Source organism: Typha latifolia, chromosome 8 (assembly GCF_019914945.1).
Source record: "Typha latifolia isolate L0001 chromosome 8, TyphaL0001v2, whole genome shotgun sequence".
Classification (NCBI taxonomy): domain Eukaryota; kingdom Viridiplantae; phylum Streptophyta; class Magnoliopsida; order Poales; family Typhaceae; genus Typha; species Typha latifolia.
The window spans coordinates 388724-407268 of record NC_133093.1 but is presented as its reverse complement, the minus strand read 5'-3'; the positions used below and the strand labels follow the sequence as shown (position 1 = coordinate 407268).

At 36.9% G+C, this 18545-nt stretch overlaps 3 protein-coding genes across 5 annotated transcripts; 1 reads left to right on the top strand and 2 right to left on the bottom strand.

Annotated features, from left to right (window-relative positions):
• Positions 1–490: 490 nt before the first annotated feature.
• Positions 491–4348, bottom strand: LOC140794336 (thioredoxin O, mitochondrial-like). Of its 3 annotated transcripts, XR_012110121.1 has the most exons (8): positions 4087–4348; positions 3930–3995; positions 3790–3840; positions 3580–3659; positions 2707–2751; positions 2463–2552; positions 1166–1260; positions 491–854 (listed from the first exon to the last, which is right to left on the bottom strand). XR_012110121.1 is itself a non-coding variant. In XM_073146344.1 (7 exons), the coding sequence occupies exons 1-7, from the start codon at positions 4295–4297 to the stop codon at positions 845–847; spliced, it is 558 nt and encodes a 185-aa protein (XP_073002445.1). In that variant the 5' UTR covers positions 4298–4348; the 3' UTR covers positions 491–844. The 3 variants fall into 3 exon arrangements, 2 of the variants coding, with proteins under 2 accessions (XP_073002445.1, XP_073002446.1); XM_073146344.1 differs by lacking the exon at positions 2463–2552; XM_073146345.1 differs by lacking the exons at positions 491–854; positions 2463–2552 and having other exon boundaries at positions 1162–1260.
• An 845-nt stretch (positions 4349–5193) lies between these two features.
• Positions 5194–9545, top strand: LOC140793672 (cation-transporting ATPase HMA5-like). Its single transcript, XM_073145317.1, has 9 exons — positions 5194–5517; positions 5765–6379; positions 6467–6896; positions 7086–7411; positions 7548–7606; positions 7686–8028; positions 8115–8315; positions 8405–8662; positions 9069–9545. Exons 1-9 carry the CDS (start codon positions 5194–5196, stop codon positions 9543–9545), a joined length of 3033 nt encoding a protein of 1010 aa, XP_073001418.1.
• Positions 9546–11472: 1927 nt separating this feature from the next.
• Positions 11473–17045, bottom strand: LOC140793228 (glyceraldehyde-3-phosphate dehydrogenase GAPCP2, chloroplastic). Its single transcript, XM_073144595.1, has 14 exons — positions 16692–17045; positions 16463–16551; positions 16304–16371; positions 16148–16186; positions 15404–15504; positions 13865–13977; positions 13400–13499; positions 13152–13298; positions 12892–12952; positions 12673–12770; positions 12446–12588; positions 12125–12208; positions 11957–12046; positions 11473–11862 (listed from the first exon to the last, which is right to left on the bottom strand). The coding sequence occupies exons 1-14, from the start codon at positions 16794–16796 to the stop codon at positions 11808–11810; spliced, it is 1293 nt and encodes a 430-aa protein (XP_073000696.1). The 5' UTR covers positions 16797–17045; the 3' UTR covers positions 11473–11807.
• Between the last annotated feature and the right edge of the window lie 1500 nt (positions 17046–18545).

Here is an 18545-nt window from a genome sequence, read left to right as displayed (position 1 = left end):
TGTACAATTTATGATTTCCTTAGGTAATAACTTAGCCTATTAGCCTATAACCATTCACACATAGCAAGATAAAAGGTACACTAACTAAATGTATCACTATGAACTTCTACATCATTACATGAAACTAGTCAGGCATGTGCGACATTTTTTTTTATCTTGATACATTTAGTTAGTGTACCTTTTACCCAGGACATAAAAACGAAGAGAGGATGTAAAATAACACCAACAATTTATGCCTGAACATTTTTTTATATCGATAAAGACTTGATCCAGGACAATCTGGGAGTACTACTCCCTGCTAAATGATCTTCCCCGAAGTAAAGTAATGTAGCAGCCCAACGATCCATTTCTTTTGCGATTCCTACAAACTCTGACTTAATTTTAGAAAACCAATATATATATATAGAAAACTATTGGAGCTTCTGGATAGGAGATAACTGTAGTGCCTCACATTACACAAATGTAGAAAGCATGATGCAACTTAGAACTCTTAAAATAACATCACAATAACTTGATCCCTCAGTGTTCTACTTGGAAATAGTCAAAATACATAATCAATTATCCCATAATTATTTTCTGACTGTAGTTCTTAACATCAGCTTCCCTTGAGTCAAATGAGTCATCAATTAATTCACTTGCATACATTATTCTAATCATAGAGCTGCAAAATCTAAATCTATTGAAGGAACAAAAACACAGAGAGTAACAGCACAGGACAAATTCCGCAATGCTAAAGCCGGTCGACAAGAAGGCAGATGTGGAGAAATTCTTTCCACATAGATATCTGTAGCTTCCCATGAAATATCAAAAGTAAACCATTTGTTTGATTGTTTCCACCCAACTCCTAGTCCAGCCTGTTTGATATATACACAATGTGAGAAGTTGCGGCATATATCTTTTAACTCAAGAAGTCCATTAAAATTATTAAATTCTAAATTGTTGTAAACTGTATGTTTGTTGGAAATATCATGCAGTTTCTTAATACAAACACATTTTTTTTCCTCCTTTCAAGCAAGTCTGTAAACTCTAATTAAGTCAGATTTTATAATAATGGCCATCCTTAATCAATCTTAAAATATCTTTCATATATTCAAAGCCAATTAAATTTTGGCATGGAATGATATCAAATTATGCAAACAACAAAGATGTAGTGCCAGCAACTTACTTGTACAGATTTTCCATTGTTGCTTCAAGTTTTTGCACATCAGCCCCAACTATTTCAGTAGACTTCTGACCATTTTGAAAGAAATGGAGGGTTGGCTGTAGATAAACCATTGTGAGCACAGCAAAACAAAAATATAATTTACACTATGGCTAAGATCAAAGGGCACACTGATGATCTCAAATATATGGTAAAACTAGCAAAACCAACAATAAATAGAATTATCACATTTCACTTGTTACCTAATCAGATTCAAAGCACCCAGCTTAAAGCAAGAAAAAAAATTACTTTAATATTAAGATGTTGATCAATCTTGTATGGAAAGAAAAAGAAGGATGACCTATAATGATAACCTGAGAAAGAAGGATGACCTATAATGATAACCTGAGATAAGAAAAAAAATTCTGAGTTTTTTCTCCTATAATCTAAAACTAATCACTCTCTGAATATGACTTGGATGTTCTCTTGGTCATATCAAGGGACGGGAAACCTATGGATATAAATGTTGTCAAAGTGTATAGATCTCCTAAAAGCTCTGAATATCTGGTGTTTAAACAATTGGAGAGTGCAGGGAGACTAAGCATTGTAACCTGAGCTGTTTGCACTATATACGAAAAGGATCCATAACCCAAAGACTTAGTAAAAGTCTTGTTAACTTTTACTAGTTTACAGAAGGTGAAGGATGGGTGAAGAAAGGTTGGAGAAAAGGGTGGTGGGATGTGGCAGAAGAAGTGTGGCTGGCGGCAAAGTGATCAATGACAAAGGAAGGAGGAAACAGTGCGAGCAGGAGGACACATCAGTAACCCATGGCTCCAGGTCAGCAGATACCAGTTCAGCATATACGAGTGAATATCCAGGTCAAACCATCCCTTAAAAGAAACAGGCCATCCGATTGCTAAGAACTGTAACATGGGATGAGAGATTGATAGAGCACCAAAAGGCACGGTGATGGTAAATAGAGAAGGCTCAGTCTATCTCTTGGAGAGCGGAAGGAAAAGGCGTCAAAGATGCGGCAGGTGAAGCATACTCTATTGTAGATTCCCACAGGATGAAAAGTACCTACCAAGTCAACACTCTCAGTATAAGATAAGTTTCAGGAAATTGGTTTACAAATGGATTAAAATCATTATTCATTAAAACAATGATCTAAAGTTCTCCCGCGATACTTGATTGACTAAATTCCAGGTGCTTTATGAGCTATGATCATTTAGTCAACAACAATGAGCTACCTCATGAAACCTACCTTGTAAGGTTCAAGCCCATTATGGAATCAAATAAAGGATCAAATATTTTTCAGTACCTAGTCTGTAATGGAACGAGTCCAAATTCACCACAAACTACAGATGACTGGTTGACAGAGAACCATGCCTAGTTGAGTGGTCACTGGAACCTGACAACATGTAACAGTAGAAAATGCAAGAAGCAAAAAGAAAATTCTCACTAGCATATGCAAACAATGGACAAATCTTCCGCGAACAACTTTGATAGTAATTACACGTACAAGTTTGTCCATTCTAAAAAAAATTAGTATAGGTGTGACATACCACGGAGTAAATCTTTAACTTATTTAGTATGCTTCCAAGACCTTCCTGTAAAAACAAATCACAATCAAATAGAAGTTTTCCTCAAAGATTAGACTATCGTAAAATGAGAATTCATGTAGCAAATGCACCTATGACAAACATAATTCAGAAGGTAACTTTTACAAGTTCCATATGATATGGTTAATCAAATTTGCATAGGAACATCAGATGGTAATTTTCAGAACTTTACAATATAAAGCTAGACATGTATGATTTGAAGATCCTGTAGTTTCCTTTCTTGTGAGAGCCGCTAATGAAGGGCAGTATTATATAATTTGCCAGTTTCACCTTCTCATCCTTTTCTTCCTTCTTTAAGTAATATTACTTCCAAAAATATAATGGTTTTTTACTTCTTTTTTTATGAGACTTATCTGGACAGTTGAAAATATATGTATATAAGGCTGAGCATATGCTTCTAACTAACAATTCATAAAGTCAAATCGCTATCAAACATTAACCAGTGACAGACTCACAATATCACTCTTAGGTAAAGAATACTTAACATCTTCTTAAGTTGTTCAGTGCAAATAAGAGAAGATTTCTGACACATTGAAGTTTTTTTCCTCTCTTGAGCAAGCTATATTACCCAACTCAGAGAAAATGATTTTGAACAAAGATACTTTTCTCAAGGCATGTTAGTCAAGGAAATAGTCCCAACACTTAAATGTCCCTACCTCCGGGTTTAAATAAAATTATATATGGTGTAATCATATCATCAGCCAAAAGACTCTCTTGACAAATTGTGCCAACGCTATTTCTCAACGTCAAAAGTTTTCAAGAGCGATGCATTCCCTACTTAAAAGTCCCAAGGAACAAACAGTTCATAAGGTTTACCTGATCAATGTCGATCTTATATGTGGTGACATGAGGGAATTTGCCGCCCATCTTTTCAATAACTGGGGATATAAACCTGCCTACGCAAGACAAGCAAACGAAATCGTTATTAGCAGGGCAATTAGATAAAAACCCAAATATCTCGAATTCTCCTCAATGGCATTTCCACAAACAGATTTCGCGAATCCTTTGATGGATTCACATACTCACAAGGGCCACACCATGCAGCCGTGAAGTAAAAGATCGCCGGGAGCTTCTCATCTGCGATCAGATCAAGAAATCCACTTAGACACAACGAAACCAAACAAAACCCACAAAGGACAAGATTTCATAAGAACGAATCGCCCAACCCTCGACCCTTTTGAGCGAATTATCAAACTCTTCCGCGGAGCCGACAAGGACGATCTTCGACGAACCTACAAAACCGATTCAATCAAAGAATCAAAGAATCGAACATCTGTCGTGCGGAAGAAAGAGAAGGAGGGGAAGGAGGAGGAGTGTGAGTACTGGATGGGGAAGCGGAGAAGAGTCGAGAGTTGGAGAAACGGAGAGGCAGAGGAGAAGGAGGAGGATGAGGAGGAGAAGGGGAAGGCGATGAAAGGAGGAGAGGGAGAAGAGAGGAAGGATTAGGTTTAGGGTTAGGGTTAGGGTTGGGGAGGAGGTTCTTGGAGAGGAGAAGAGGACGGAAGAGGAGAGGAAGACGCCGTGCCGGTGCCATTGTCGTCGCCGATTTGGGGCACAGTATCGTTTAATAGGTGAAGTCGGCGACGCTTCTTCTAATAAAAAAAATATAGTAAGCATAGGGGATCTAGATTTAATTGGGCCGGGCTCTCAAAATCCAACTTGGAAAAGCCTTTTTTTTTTTTTCCTTAAGCCCATTTATAATCTTAGATTATATGGCTTGGCTTCCCCTCTTAGCTCTCTCTCTCGTCCAATTTTCTTATCCTTGGATTAATTTTTATAATTAATATAATATAATTTAAGTTTTGAGATAATTAATAATAGTTTTCATATCATTAATTTTTTTTACTAAGGATAATAATATAATTTTATTTAGTTATCTCATATATAAATAATGTTGTATAAATCAACTAATAAATTAGAATTGTAATATGAGATTAATTATCTCTAAGATAAGCCTAGAAATGTTTTATTAAATGAAATGGAGACAATCCCCCCGACCATAACTTAAGGAACTCTCCAACACGTAGGATAATAAAATAATTTGGAAGGGCAAAATTGCCACCATATACATCTCCTTGACTTCTTATATTATTGCATAATAGTTATGACTGTCTTTATGTTATTAGTGCATATAGACACCTATATTTAGTTTTATTGCAGAAGACCTCCTCAATTTGAATTTTTTTTTTCGGTTTAATAGTTGGGACTTGGGAAAGGGAAAGAGAAATAATTTTTTTTGTTGTTGATGAAATACTAATTAAGAAAGGAGTTTATTTGTAAATATGTCGAGAAGGAAGCTTTATGAAATAAATATAAAATGCAGGTAGTAATATGCAAAACGGTAAACCATATTTTTTTTTCCCTCCCTCCTTTTGTTGTTTACTAGTTCTCCCTCTCTTCCTCCCTCCCTCTTCGCCTCCCTATCTCTCGATGGCTCCGACTCCGAGCCGTAGAGACCTCCAGATGACGTCATCATTATCCGGCCGCCGGTGGCCGGAGCCTATCTCTCTTATGGAGGATTCTGGCGACCTCGAGGTCATGCGACTCCTCGACTCCTACGACGAAGAAAAGGGAGAGGGAAAAGAGGAGGAGAAGCGAGACAGGAGAATCGCGGTGAGAATAACTGGGATGACCTGCTCGGCTTGCACGAATGCCGTTGAATCCGCCGTCACCTCCCTCATCGGCGTCTCCGAGGCCTCGGTCTCGCTGCTCCAAAACAAGGCCCATGTCGTCTTCGATCCCAGCATCGTCAAGGTCCCACCTTTTCTATTTTACTTCTTCTCTTCTCGCCCTCTAGTTCATGGGTTCGGGTAAATTCTTTTTGTGGGTCATTTGAAATATTTGTTATTTGTTGATAAAGTCGGAATTTTCAGGATTCGCTGTGCAATTAGCAACACGCACATAGGAAACTAGGATGGAATGAATATTAGTATGCTCTTCATAGATTTGATGATTACAAAATATAGCTGGTCCTTGTTACTGAATTGTATTCTGCCTACAGCAAGAAGACATTAAAAATGCAATAGAAGATGTAGGATTTGAAGCAGAGATCCTCCCAGATTCTAGTTATACTCAATCAATATCTCAAATGACTTTCTCAGCACAGTTCGGGATAAGTGGCATGACTTGTGCTGCATGTGTAAGCTCTGTTGAAGGGATTTTGAGGAAACTACCTGGTGTAAAAAGAGCAGTTGTTGCCCTGGCAACTTCATTAGGGGAAGTTGAGTATGATTCATCAGTCATCAGTAAAGATGAAATTGTTCATGCTATTGAGGATGCTGGTTTTGATGCTGTATTTCTGAAATCCAGTGAGGAAAACAAAGTTTTGTTAGGTGTAGTTGGATTGCTTACCGAAATGGATGTGCTTGTCATAGAAAGAATACTAGGAGAAGTGGAAGGTGTGAGACAGTTTGAGGTAAAGATTGCGCCGTCAGAAATAGAAGTCACTTTTGATCCAGAAGTTGTTGGTTTGAGATTGATAGTCGAGACAATTGAGAGGGAGAGCAATGGGAGATTGAAACCGCATGTCCAGAATCCACGTATGCTAGTAGCTCCAAATGATGCACGAGAGGCCTCAGAAATGTTTCAGCTTCTCCGTTCGAGTCTATGTCTCAGTGTGAGTAAGATGCTTGATGTAATGTTTTCGTTCCACGAGTATATTTTGCTCTAACTAATTGTTTCCCCTCTGACTACAATGCAACAGGCTCCTGTCTTCTTTATAAATATGCTTTGCTCTGGCAAACCTTCCATAGATTCTTTCTTTTTCATGCGGTGTGGGTCCTTTGCGATGCCTGATTTGGTGAAGTGGGTTCTGGTTACCATCGTGCAGTTTGTTATCGGCAAAAGATTCTATGTGGCGGCTTATAAGGCTTTAAGGCATGGCTCTACTAATATGGATGTCCTGGTGGTTCTGGGGACTTCTGCTTCGTACTTTTACTCTGTCGGTGCTCTTCTCTATAGTGCATTTACTGGGTTCTGGCTTCCAATATATTTTGAGACAACTGCAATGATAATAACAGTTGTGTTATTTGGGAAATATTTGGAAGTTCTTGCCAAAGGGAAGACATCAGAGTCTATCAAAAGGCTAGTAGAACTGGTTCCTGCTACAGCTCTTTTGCTGGTCAAGGATGCAGGTATATGTTCTTAAAAATTGAGAAACCTTTGCATAGTACCTTAATATTTTGTGAGTTGGGCAGTGCATATATAACATCTGCTTATGTTTAGTGTTTCTTAATGTGTTACAAGGTAGTGATCGTTAGTAAGTTTGCGGTGTCTTCAGTATTCAACTGTCAATTAATTCCATTTAAATATTTGGAATGCAGAAGGAAGATATATTGTAGAGAAAGAGATAGATGCACTGTTAGTCCAATCAGGTGATATCTTAAAAGTTCTTCCTGGTTCGAAAGTCCCTTCTGATGGCATTGTTGTTTGGGGTACAAGCCATGTTGATGAAAGCATGATAACTGGTGAATCTATACCAGTCATGAAGGAAGTATCTTCTTCCATTATTGGAGGTACTATGAACTTACACGGTGTCCTTCATATACAGGCTACTAAGGTGGGGTCTGACACTGTCTTGAATCAGATAATTTCTCTGGTTGAGACGGCTCAGATGTCTAAAGCTCCTATTCAGAAATTTGCAGATAATGTAAGCATGCATAATTGTTTTGTATTTTTGGACATTTTTCTGTGATCCACTACTTCTTCTTCTTGTCAAGCTGATCCATGTTTACTTTCATACTTCTAAGTTCGATGATGATCATGATTTATTTTATTGAATTCAGGTTTCTAGCATTTTCGTACCTATTGTTATCGCCATGTCCTTATTGACATTCTTGGGATGGTATGTTTCACATGAATTAGACAAATAGTAGCCATAACATGTGGTTGGGTTTTCTCATGTTTTGGTCTTCCCTTTGTAGGTTTGTTTGCGGATCAATAGGAGGATATCCAGATTCATGGGTCACAGAAAGCAGTAACTGCTTTGTTTTCTCTCTCATGTTCTCTATATCGGTCATCGTGATTGCTTGCCCCTGTGCCCTTGGTTTGGCAACACCAACTGCTGTTATGGTAGCTACCGGAGTTGGTGCGAGTCTTGGAGTCCTAATAAAAGGAGGAGATGCATTGGAGAGAGCTCAGGGTGTCACTTGTGTGATCTTTGATAAAACAGGCACCCTAACACAAGGGAAAGCTGCTGTGACAATTGCAAAAGTTTTCACAGGATTGGAGCTAGGAAATTTCCTCAAGATAGTTGCATCTGCCGAGGTGAATCAAAAAGTTCGATTTCTACTTCATATAGTGAATAGTAAGCTCAAACTTGTAACTTTAGTCAATCTATCAATGTAGTTTAGGCAAGCAGTGAACATCCTCTTGCGAGAGCGATCCTGGATTACTCATTCCATTATCATTTCTTTGGCAAGCTTTCCACAACCAAAGATGCCGGAGAACAACTTAGAGAAGAAATAATGTCAGAGTGGCTTCTTGAAGTCATCGACTTTGCTGCATTGCCAGGGAGAGGTGTTCAGTGCTCAATCAACGGGAAAACGGTTCTGGTGAGTTGTCATATGAGCTATCTATCATATCAATATGTTATTGCTTGTTTCAAAAATATATTGATCTTTGTGCATAAATTTTACGACAGGTTGGTAACCGGAGTTTGTTAGATGATAATGGTGTTGCCATTCCTCCAGAAGCTGAGAGTTTCTTGGTAGACATGGAACTGAATGCAAAAACTGGTATACTTGTGGCGCTTGATGGTACTTTTATTGGATTGCTGGGAATAACTGATCCCTTGAAAAGAGAAGCAGCTATTGTTATAGAGGGTCTCAGAATGATGGGTATTCATCCAGTCATGTTAACAGGGGATAATTGGAGGACTGCCCAAGCAGTTGCCAAGGAGGTTAGTATTCTAACCCACCTCATTGTTTTGAAAACAACACTTCTATACTGTTAGAGAAGTTAGAAAGTTAAACATGCTGCTAGTAAAGCAGGGGGCCATAAATCTCGTCAGGTCTATCTGTAATTTAAAATATAAAACCTCTACTCTTTGAAGTTATATATTAGAATGTCTCGAACTCAAAAATGAAGGAGAGTGTTAGAGTATTAAAATAAACACTTGGTATATTTTTGCACTTCATCTTTTATCAACTTTAGATATGATCTCTTTTTCCTAAAGAGGAGTCATCTTTGTGGATTTTTATTTTGGTTGCATTTGTTCATCAGAGTAATGCCATTTTGACTTTGGATGTGGTTATCAGAAAACCAAGTTACATCGATGGACTGTTATCTCTGTTGCAAGTTTGCAGGTCGGAATTGAAGACGTTAGAGCTGAGGTGATGCCAGCAGAGAAAGCCGAAGCCATTCGCTCTCTCCAGAAAGATGGCACCGTGGTTGCAATGGTTGGAGATGGCATCAACGACTCTCCGGCCCTCGCTGCGGCTGACGTCGGCATGGCGATCGGCGCAGGCACCGATATCGCCGTCGAAGCCGCAGACTACGTCCTGGTGAGGAACAACCTTGAGGATGTCATCACTGCAATTGATCTCTCTCGGAAGACCTTCGCCCGCATTCGTTGGAACCATTTCTTCGCGATGGCGTACAACGTCGTCGCCGTTCCAGTCGCCGCCGGAGTTCTCTTTCCGTTCACAGGACTTAGAATGCCACCATGGTTGGCTGGTGCTTGCATGGCCTTCTCCTCTCTGAGTGTTGTCTGCTCCTCTTTGCTTCTAAGGAGATATAGAAGACCCAGACTCACCACTGTACTACAGATATCTGTGGAGTAATTATATGATTTACATGATTATTTTTGTAAGTTTTTCTTCGTTTATCATTTCACAACCTAATAAAATGAAGGAAAAAATATCCCTATCTATTTTTGTGACCTTCTTATGGCCTCCTGATAGCAAATGAAATGAAAGGTGTGTGTGTTTCTTGTTACTCCACTCCGTTCATGTCTGTCATAAAATGCAATTAATTCTTTATCATCCATGTGAGTAACATCATAGTATAGGAAACATCTTATAAACATCAACCATTCTAGCATTTTTATTTATCAACAACACAAGGATAGGCAACATACATAGCACGATGAGATCATAAGCTACTCTCTCTCTCTCTCTAGATCTATTTTTTATATATAGATAGCATCCTCTAGAGCAGTGGAGTAGCCGGAGCTTCAGCAGGGTTTCTGGCACAGGCAGCGGCGCCGGAGACCCTCGCAGTCGCCGGCGCTGAAGCCCTCCTTGATGCAAGTCGCGGCACAGTGGCGGTCGGAGATGCACGGCCCCCAGAAACGGCTACTCTTCACCCTACAAATCCTCGCCTCGACGCCGGGCACCGCCACCTCTGCAAATATTTTTCCAGTCATATATGTAGCATTCAAGTTAGTGCTATATACCTATCTTCTTTCAGTTCTTTTGTTTGCCAAGTAACAAATGATGGTTTCAATAATGTACAAAAAATTCTTTATATATATATATATATATAACAACAAAACGCAAGTAAGGTGGAAGATTGGGGTGCATGTCTTACGAGAAGCGAAGAGGAAGAGCAGTAGGAGGACGGGGAGGACGGCAGAGATGGTTGCCTTGTTGGAGTACGCCATGGCCAGGGAAAGGAAAGGAAAGGAAAGGAAAGGAGAAGGTCTGAAATGCATGGTAGAATGGGGGAGATGAGGGAATTAATTGACGTAAATAGAGCGGTGGGCGAGGGAGGGGGTGGCAATGCAGCACCTGGCACGAGAGTCGGGTGGCACTTAGCAGCCACGCGTAGACGAGGACAGGAGAAATTAGTTGTCGAGTAGGATTGATTTAAGGTAAGTAAAATGGATATTATAATCATACCTTATCTCATTATAGACTCTTTTTCATCCATAAGGGCATCTTGTCCTTGCTCTATGTGGATAAGTTTTTGGCAAATACTTCAATGCACCTTTAAATATTATAATCTTAATTCAATAATTATAATAGTCAGTTTTCATACTCGGTACCAGTTTCTCGGTACCGATTCCAAAATCACATTACGTAAGAAAAATAGTATATTAATTAAGAAGATTAATTACGTGTGCCTAACTTCTCAATTTTCTTATTATACCTTTGAAGATCTTAACTATTAGATCTTCATTAAAGTAATTGATAAGTATTTTTTTTTTCTTCCGTTAAGATTTCTCTCTTAAATATAATTATACCTTAATTATAAGAGATATTATTTAACATTAAATAATTTAAATTTGATTATTTAGAGATAAACTTCAATTTAAATATAATTCTCTATCTCTATCTATTAAAATTTAATTTAAATCAATCTTAAACTATCAGAAGATATATGTAAATAATCAAAAATAATCAAAAAAATAAAATGTAATTAAATTTTCATCAAGTTAATTATAAAAGATATCATTACCCTTTATTTTGATATATATACATTACTCTTAGTTAATGATATATATCTTTTACTTAATAAAATATTAAAATAATATAATTGTTAAAAAATAATATGCAAGATTACATATCTAAAAAAAATTACCTGCTGAACCAGTAATATCTTTCATTCCTATTATACCCTTAAAGATCTTAACCATTAGATCTGATCTTCATCAAATTAATTGATAAAAAATTAATTCGATTGCACGGAAAAAACCCTTAGTTTTTATTTGTCAAATCATTCACAATAATGTATTCTGGACGAGAGTGTGTGCAAAGAAACGGCTGCTCAATGTGAAAATAGAGAAGTAATATAAACATTTAGATGCAACAAGTTGGAAAAGATAATGAAACTAGAACGACTTTGTAAAGCATCCGCATGAAGAAATTTCTGGTCAGGATGCCGCGAGGTATAATGTCACCTGCGGTTATGAATTCCATAGCTATTTTCCTGACTCAGTTCTAGGCTTCCTCCAAGCGACCAAAGTAACAAAATAAATGGTAGTAGCGCTTTGAATTAGCTACATCTTATTTTAAATATCATAAAATAAAACAAGTCATCCACCATCAAAATTTCAGCTTTATGATCTACTCTACTTGAACGATGCTCCAAGCCACGCTTCTTTAGTGGTGAGAATTCACCAGGGCCATATGCTCGATAAGGTCTAGAACCCGGTTGCTGAAACAAAAAAGAAGAGGGGGTAAGTGTATGTTCCAAATTTGACTATAAGAACAAGGGTAGTTATAAAAGTAGGAGAGCAGTAAACTCTAACCTGTAACCCCACTCATTGTCATACCAAGAGACAAGCTTCATGAAAGAAGTGCTCAGTCCAATACCGGCCTTGGCATCAAATATGCTTGATCTGGCATACAGGGAGATTTTTATTTTTAGTTTCACCAAATGGACAGCAAACCAAAGACAAGAATGAAGCTATTGTTACCTTGAATCACCGACAAAATCATTGGAAACGACATCTTCATCAGTGTATCCGAGTATACCTTTCAGTGGACCTTCAGATGCAAACCTGATATTTGATCAATGGATTAAATGACTGTTACTGGAAAATTTGTATCTTATTAGTTTACAAAAAAATCCCAGTTAACAAAATAACCACAAATGATAATATGAAATTCATAATGATCATTAGGGCAGTACAAAAAGTATGAGAAATAATGTGGGAAAGCTGCAAAGGCCATCATCTATGATCCCCCCACCCACCACCTAGTATCTTATTCGAACAATTAAGTAGATAGTGCCATACTTGATAGCTGCTTTGACATCATCATATGATGCGCTTTTCTCCAGCCGGCAAGTCAAGTCCACAACAGAAACATTAGGAGTTGGGACTCTGAAGGCCATTCCGGTAAGCTTGCCATTTAGTTCTGGGAGAACCTTTCCGACAGCCTGAGAGGTAAGGAAGTAAAGCTAATCAATACAAATATAATCATTAAACAATACCTAGTAGTGCCATGTATCATTGTATCTCACCTTTGCTGCACCTGTTGAGCTAGGTATGATGTTTTGACCAGCACCACGCCCCCCACGCCAATCTTTCCTTGAAGGACCATCAACAGTCTTTTGTGTTGCTGAACAGCGAGAGCAGACGCCATTTTAAGAAACAAGAATCATGAACTGAACGAAATGCATACAAGCACATTTCTGAAGTAGGTCATGTTCTCCAACAAGTAAAAAAAGAACATAAAATACCTGTGGTCGCATGAACAGTTGTCATGAGGCCTTCAAGAATACCAAACTCCTCATGAACCACCTATAGAACATAACATGGTTATCTATCTATATCTACAATGTTATACCCTACTAAGGTAATAAAAAAGAGAAGACAAATGTGCAGCCTGGCATCCCACAATTTGCAAGGGTACTATATATGCAAATTGCAAATCAATCGAGAGGCAATGGTGATGCCAGAAAGAGACAATAAATAAGCAAATTCAAGAATACAAGCAAACCTTGGCAAGAGGAGCAAGGCAATTGGTAGTACAGCTTGCATTGGAAACCACATTCATAGTTGGCAAGTAACTCTTCTCATTTACTCCAACGACAAACATGGGGGCATCAGCTGACGGAGCTGATATAACCACTTTTTTAGCACCACCCTATAGGGAAAATAATAAGATATCAGACATCAAGATGCATAGGAAAACAGATTTGTAGAATGAATGAAATTTTGCCAACTCAAACATCAAATAAGGCAGACCTTCAAGTGTGCTGATGCTTTATCAATTGTTGTAAAGACACCAGAAGATTCAATGACATATTCTGCTCCAAGATCACTCCAAGGGATCTCCGCTGGATCTCTGAATAAGAAATAAGTTCAGTTTCTTTATGCTTTGAAGCTATAGACATTCTGTGTTTTCTACATTACTTACAAAAATGTAAGTAATCCTAAAAGCAAAGCACTTTACAAGATATCCAAACTTGGTTACTTAAAATTGAAAAATTAGTTCAGATTCCAAAAGACTTACAGGGATAAATCCTTACAAGCATATCAATGAAACTTCTTTACTATTAGAATGAAGAATGTATACAAATATTATAAGACTTGGAAATGCAGAAAAAAAAAAGAATTTTAATATCTAAGTATGTGTATGAATATGTATACTATGTATCATTTCTTTGAAGAATTTACAAGTGCGACTAACTAGCTGAAAAATGGTATTACCTATTGCTTGTGACTGCGACTTTTTTCCCATTGATCTCTAGAGTAGACTCGTCCACAACCTTAAGTGTACCCTTGAATAATCCATGTGTAGAATCATATTTGAACATATATGCCTGAGAAAACAAGATTATGCTATGATACAATAGAAAACAAAGGACCTCTCAGAAGAACAAAAAGCTATAAATTTGTTATCTTTGAAAAATGAGAGCTAGCATAAAGTAATTGATGCTTTTACTGATATTTTCATCATATAATTAAAAGGCTCGACCACCCAATCACCAATCTAATAGAGGTCAACTATATCACCAGGAGAGGCATAAATGTTTTAAAGGAAAAGTCTCACTTAATTCTTCCAACTTTCTCAGTTGAGCAAAAATAATTCCACATCAAATAAACCAAATACTAACTTTGAAACCACAATGCTGAAACATGAATTACGAATGAATTATATGAACCAGATGAAAACCTGCAATTTTTCTGTATTGACAGTTTGTGACAGTTTATCTACTTATTCACAATATTTTGATATCTACTAATATATGCTGCGAGAGAGGCATGGCATAAAATCAGTGACAAGTCAACTTGAGTTGGATATGGTCTGCAACATATATTGTCCAATCTGGAATTTACATCTTAAGAACTCCTCCAGGCTTTAATGTAAATAATAAGATAAAGCCTCGTTTGCATTGAGATTAAGAGAACATCCAGAATAGCTATTCTAGATTCTTATTGCTGTTGTATCTCCAATCTAGAATTGAGTATCCTAATATATACTTATAATCTAGAAAAGTTGTGTATTACTTGATCTGACATAAAGTTGAGATAAAATTTAAATAAAAACTGACTCAAATGCCTTTTGATTTGACGTATAAATTTAAATTAAAGTGTTCTCATTTTGTTGTAAGTATACAATGAGATAGGTGAGTTATAGAAAAGAGAGAATTTTTAAAATAAATTTAGTCAAATCAAGGGTAACTGTATTTTAGTTTATATGTGGAATAATTTGAATAGTATTTCTAATCTAAAGTAGGGACAATTTGATGTTTCTTTTCTAATCTATAATAGTGTTTCCTAATCTAGAATAGCGAAAAGATAATCCTGAAACAAATAGGGGCTAAAAGAATATAAGGCAGAACACAGAAGATATTTCAAACAGCATATAATTATGTTAGGGCCTCTAGTTTTAACACAGCATTCACTTCTAATTTACAAAACATTTTGTTGAATATCATAAATCTCCTTCATTACAATAAACTATTAACACTTACATGTTGTACTCGGTGTCTCGGTCTAACAATAAATAGAATATTCACGGGAAAAAAGGAAAAATAATATTTTAATTTTAGATATCATCTTACTGCATGAAAAAATGTTTTAGGAAGTAAAACAGCTGGGAGATTTGAAAATAAATGGTCCAGTACAGTTCAAATAAGATATGAGATGAAGTAACTAAACATATCGAACTCAAAATTGATAAAATCAGACAAGTAACACCCAGGTTGCAACCAAAGGATTAAAAAGATAATTTTGCTTTCTTACCATGTACTTGGCATCAATAAAAGGATCATTCACAGCTACAACTTCAATATCATCTCTACTTGTAGCAATGCGCAAAACGAGCCTACCAATCCGCCCAAAACCTGAAATAGATTATGCTCCTTAAAACTAAAAGGCGATCAATCATATCTTAAAATGGAGTTATGATGTATAAATAGTGGCACCAATAGAAAGAAATATATGGATGTATACTACACAAGAGATAAACTAAACAAGTTACTAATACATTGTAAATCTGTTAGCCTTACATAAGGATGCCGTTCTGTCCTGCATCAAACAGTTACTCGAGAATGGATATTAACAAATGCATATTTACTCAACCACCGTCAATCAATTCAAGCAGGTCAAGGGTGGCTCAAATTCAACTTGATTCCAGGCTCAATCTAAACCAGCCAAGCACCTTTGCATTTAACATTTATATCTAATCAAGCTCGGATTGTCCTGATTGGATCCATATTCAACTTGATTCCAGTTTTGATTAAGCTCAACTTGATATTGAACAACAGGAACCTCTAACAATAATGAAAGCTACTCCTCCAGATCCATGATGCAAATTACTTCCTCATCCCATTTCGTCTTGTCACTTCAATGGAAAAATATCAGCTAAAACATTCATGTTACTTGTATTCTTAACTTTATCAGAAATTAGATTCTCTACAAAGGTAACCACACAAAGACAACCAAGAATTCCGAGATGTCTAAATTAAAAGTACTGGGGGAACTCACCATTTATGCCCACCTTCGTCTTTCCCCCACTTGAAGATTCTACACCGTAATACCAGAGCACCAAAAGATCATTAGCATAATAAATTCAAAGGAAAACCATATAAAATTTAATCTCCTCAAAACCCCATAAATTTTTTTTAAAAAAAAAAAACTTACTTGGAATAACAGGAGGCGCCTGAGTAGCTGTAGCCTTAATTGGTTGGATGTTCTTAGCAATCGATATCCTGCCCCAAAAAAATTAAGAAAAGAAAAAAAGAAATAAGAAACAGTAGCAATGGTAGGAAAACAAAAGAGAGAAAGAAAGAAACACTCAACTGTGATGAAGACCCTTCCAGAGAAGACAGCGCAGAACCAAACACACTTGATCGAATCCGAGACGAGGTCAAACTCTTGATGCAAGATACCTAACAAAATCATATCCGCCATAGATAACAGATTAAGTCAACAAAATCGACAACAAAAACTTCGAACCGACAGAGATCTTAAAACCATTTCTAGCAAGAGAGAGAGAGAGAGAGAAAGAAGACGGGGTCAAGATTCGGACCTTGTTCAGCTCCGCAGCTCGAGCTCTTCCATCGGAGGCAAAGCAATCGCGAGATCCATCGAATACCGGAGTCCCGGATCGGAGAGCAATCGAGAACGCCGCCATTAGCGAGAAGATTTGAGCTTCCTCGCTTCCTTTCTCTTGGAGAAAACCCTAGACGCGGGCGGGCTAAATGGCAACGCGGAGAAATGGGAGTAGAGAGAATGGGAATGAGGAGGCGCGCCTTTTTATAGTCGGGCCTGGGTTTTGGCTACTTTGCTCTCGGGCGGAGTTCTTTATGCTCTCTCTCTCCTCCCTCTCTGAAAAAAAAAACGGAACGTGATAATTACATTGAACATTGATATTTACACCTCCAGTTTCTAAAGCTAAACAAAGGATGTGATATTAAGACCCTCTCAATCCATTGTAATTTATAACTTATTTTATAAATTATCTTTTATTTTCCTGCACATTTGAATCACTAAGGAGTAGAGAAATTCAAAATAATAGTATTAGTGACAAAGGAGTGGGAGAAGTTAGGAGTGAATAATAATTTTGGGACGGATGAGAGCAGAATTTAAAAAGGTGATCACATTACTGTGGATGAAATGAGGGTGCATGTAATAGAAATGGGAGTATATATATATCATGTGGGTTGGTGATCTCCGGTCGACGGGAAAAAGAGACCAGGAGTTAGGTGGCCTTGGTGCTGAGCTGGCAAATCGGGAGACCGGAAGCTTGGGGAAAGCACACAGTAAGCATCAGTACGGCCGCATATAAATTGTATACGAATGCAAAATCCACCGTTCATATTAGCACATTACCCCTCTAAATTCTCCGTTTATTTCTTTTAGCCCCGTCGTCGACGTAAGAACGAGGAGGAGGAGTACGTGATTGACCACGGAAGACACAGTAATTACGACTTTCTCCAGGACGGTTCCCATTTGACGTGTCACCTCACAAGAGGGACCCACAGAAGCGTAGAAATGTGGCATATTGCATAAATTTTTGACCAAACTAACCTTCTTTTAAACTTTATTTATTAAAAAAGATCATACCCACTTAATACCAAAAAAAAAGTTTATTTCATTGTAATCCTAAATAAAACGTTGAAATCGTTAAACATTCTACTTTTGAATCTAAAAATATTAATCCTAATAGCGTTTTTTAAAAGGAAAAAATATTAAAAATTCCAGCGCTACTTAAAAAAGGGTACACATAAAATGTTAAATAGTTAAGCATTTTATTATTAAAAACGGTGAACTATTCGCATCTTATTAAAATAATGAATTACTCAGTTTTGTATATTATAGTTTTTTAACTAATAATTTATTTTAGACATATAGTATGTTATCACAAAGATGAAAGAAAAAGAATGTAATAATTTTAATTATAATTTAACCAGACCTCAAACAATAAAGATATATATATATATATATATATAAAATATAAAGAAAACAATTTATGGCATCATAAATTTATTTATAAATATATTGTTATGAAGATATAAAAATGATCTATGAGCTATAGTTATTTTCGTAACCAATTGTGCTCAAAATTACAACAAAAAAAAATGTAGACAGTAGATTTTACTTTTTAAAATTTTCTAGCTTTTCTGATAAAATACTAAAGTGTATGTTATTTTAGAAAATGCCAAACAATTTAGCGTTTTGTTAGAAAAAAATATATAAATTTGGTATTAAATTTAGGGTTTGATCATTTAGGTAAATTAAATTTCAAAGAGGGCTAGTTTGGTCAAAAAATCAATATTACGCCGTATCCATCTCTTAGCCGTTGCATTAGAAGATGAGAAGCATCAATCCGACGGCTGTACCGTGCTCTTCGCTTGGACACGTGGGGATTCGATTTGGAGGG

Bases quoted from the DNA above. Each gene is read 5' to 3' on its own strand.
- LOC140794336 (XM_073146344.1), bottom strand. From the start codon at position 4,297: ATGGCACCGGCACGGCGTCTTCCTCTCCTCTTCCGTCCTCTTCTCCTC. The intron at 3,996-4,086 runs GTACTCACACTC...TCGGTTTTGTAG, and splicing joins CTTCTCCGCTTCCCCATCCA to GTTCGTCGAAGATCGTCCTT. The intron at 3,841-3,929 runs GTTGGGCGATTC...ATCTGATCGCAG, and splicing joins TTCGCTCAAAAGGGTCGAGG to ATGAGAAGCTCCCGGCGATC.
- LOC140793672 (XM_073145317.1), top strand. From the start codon at position 5,194: ATGGCTCCGACTCCGAGCCGTAGAGACCTCCAGATGACGTCATCATTA. The intron at 6,897-7,085 runs GTATATGTTCTT...TTTGGAATGCAG, and splicing joins TTTGCTGGTCAAGGATGCAG to AAGGAAGATATATTGTAGAG. The intron at 8,029-8,114 runs GTGAATCAAAAA...AATGTAGTTTAG, and splicing joins AGATAGTTGCATCTGCCGAG to GCAAGCAGTGAACATCCTCT.
- LOC140793228 (XM_073144595.1), bottom strand. From the start codon at position 16,796: ATGGCGGCGTTCTCGATTGCTCTCCGATCCGGGACTCCGGTATTCGAT. The intron at 16,552-16,691 runs GTCCGAATCTTG...TGATTTTGTTAG, and splicing joins GAGCTGCGGAGCTGAACAAG to GTATCTTGCATCAAGAGTTT. The intron at 13,978-15,403 runs GTAAGAAAGCAA...TTGTTTTCTCAG, and splicing joins TTATTGATGCCAAGTACATG to GCATATATGTTCAAATATGA.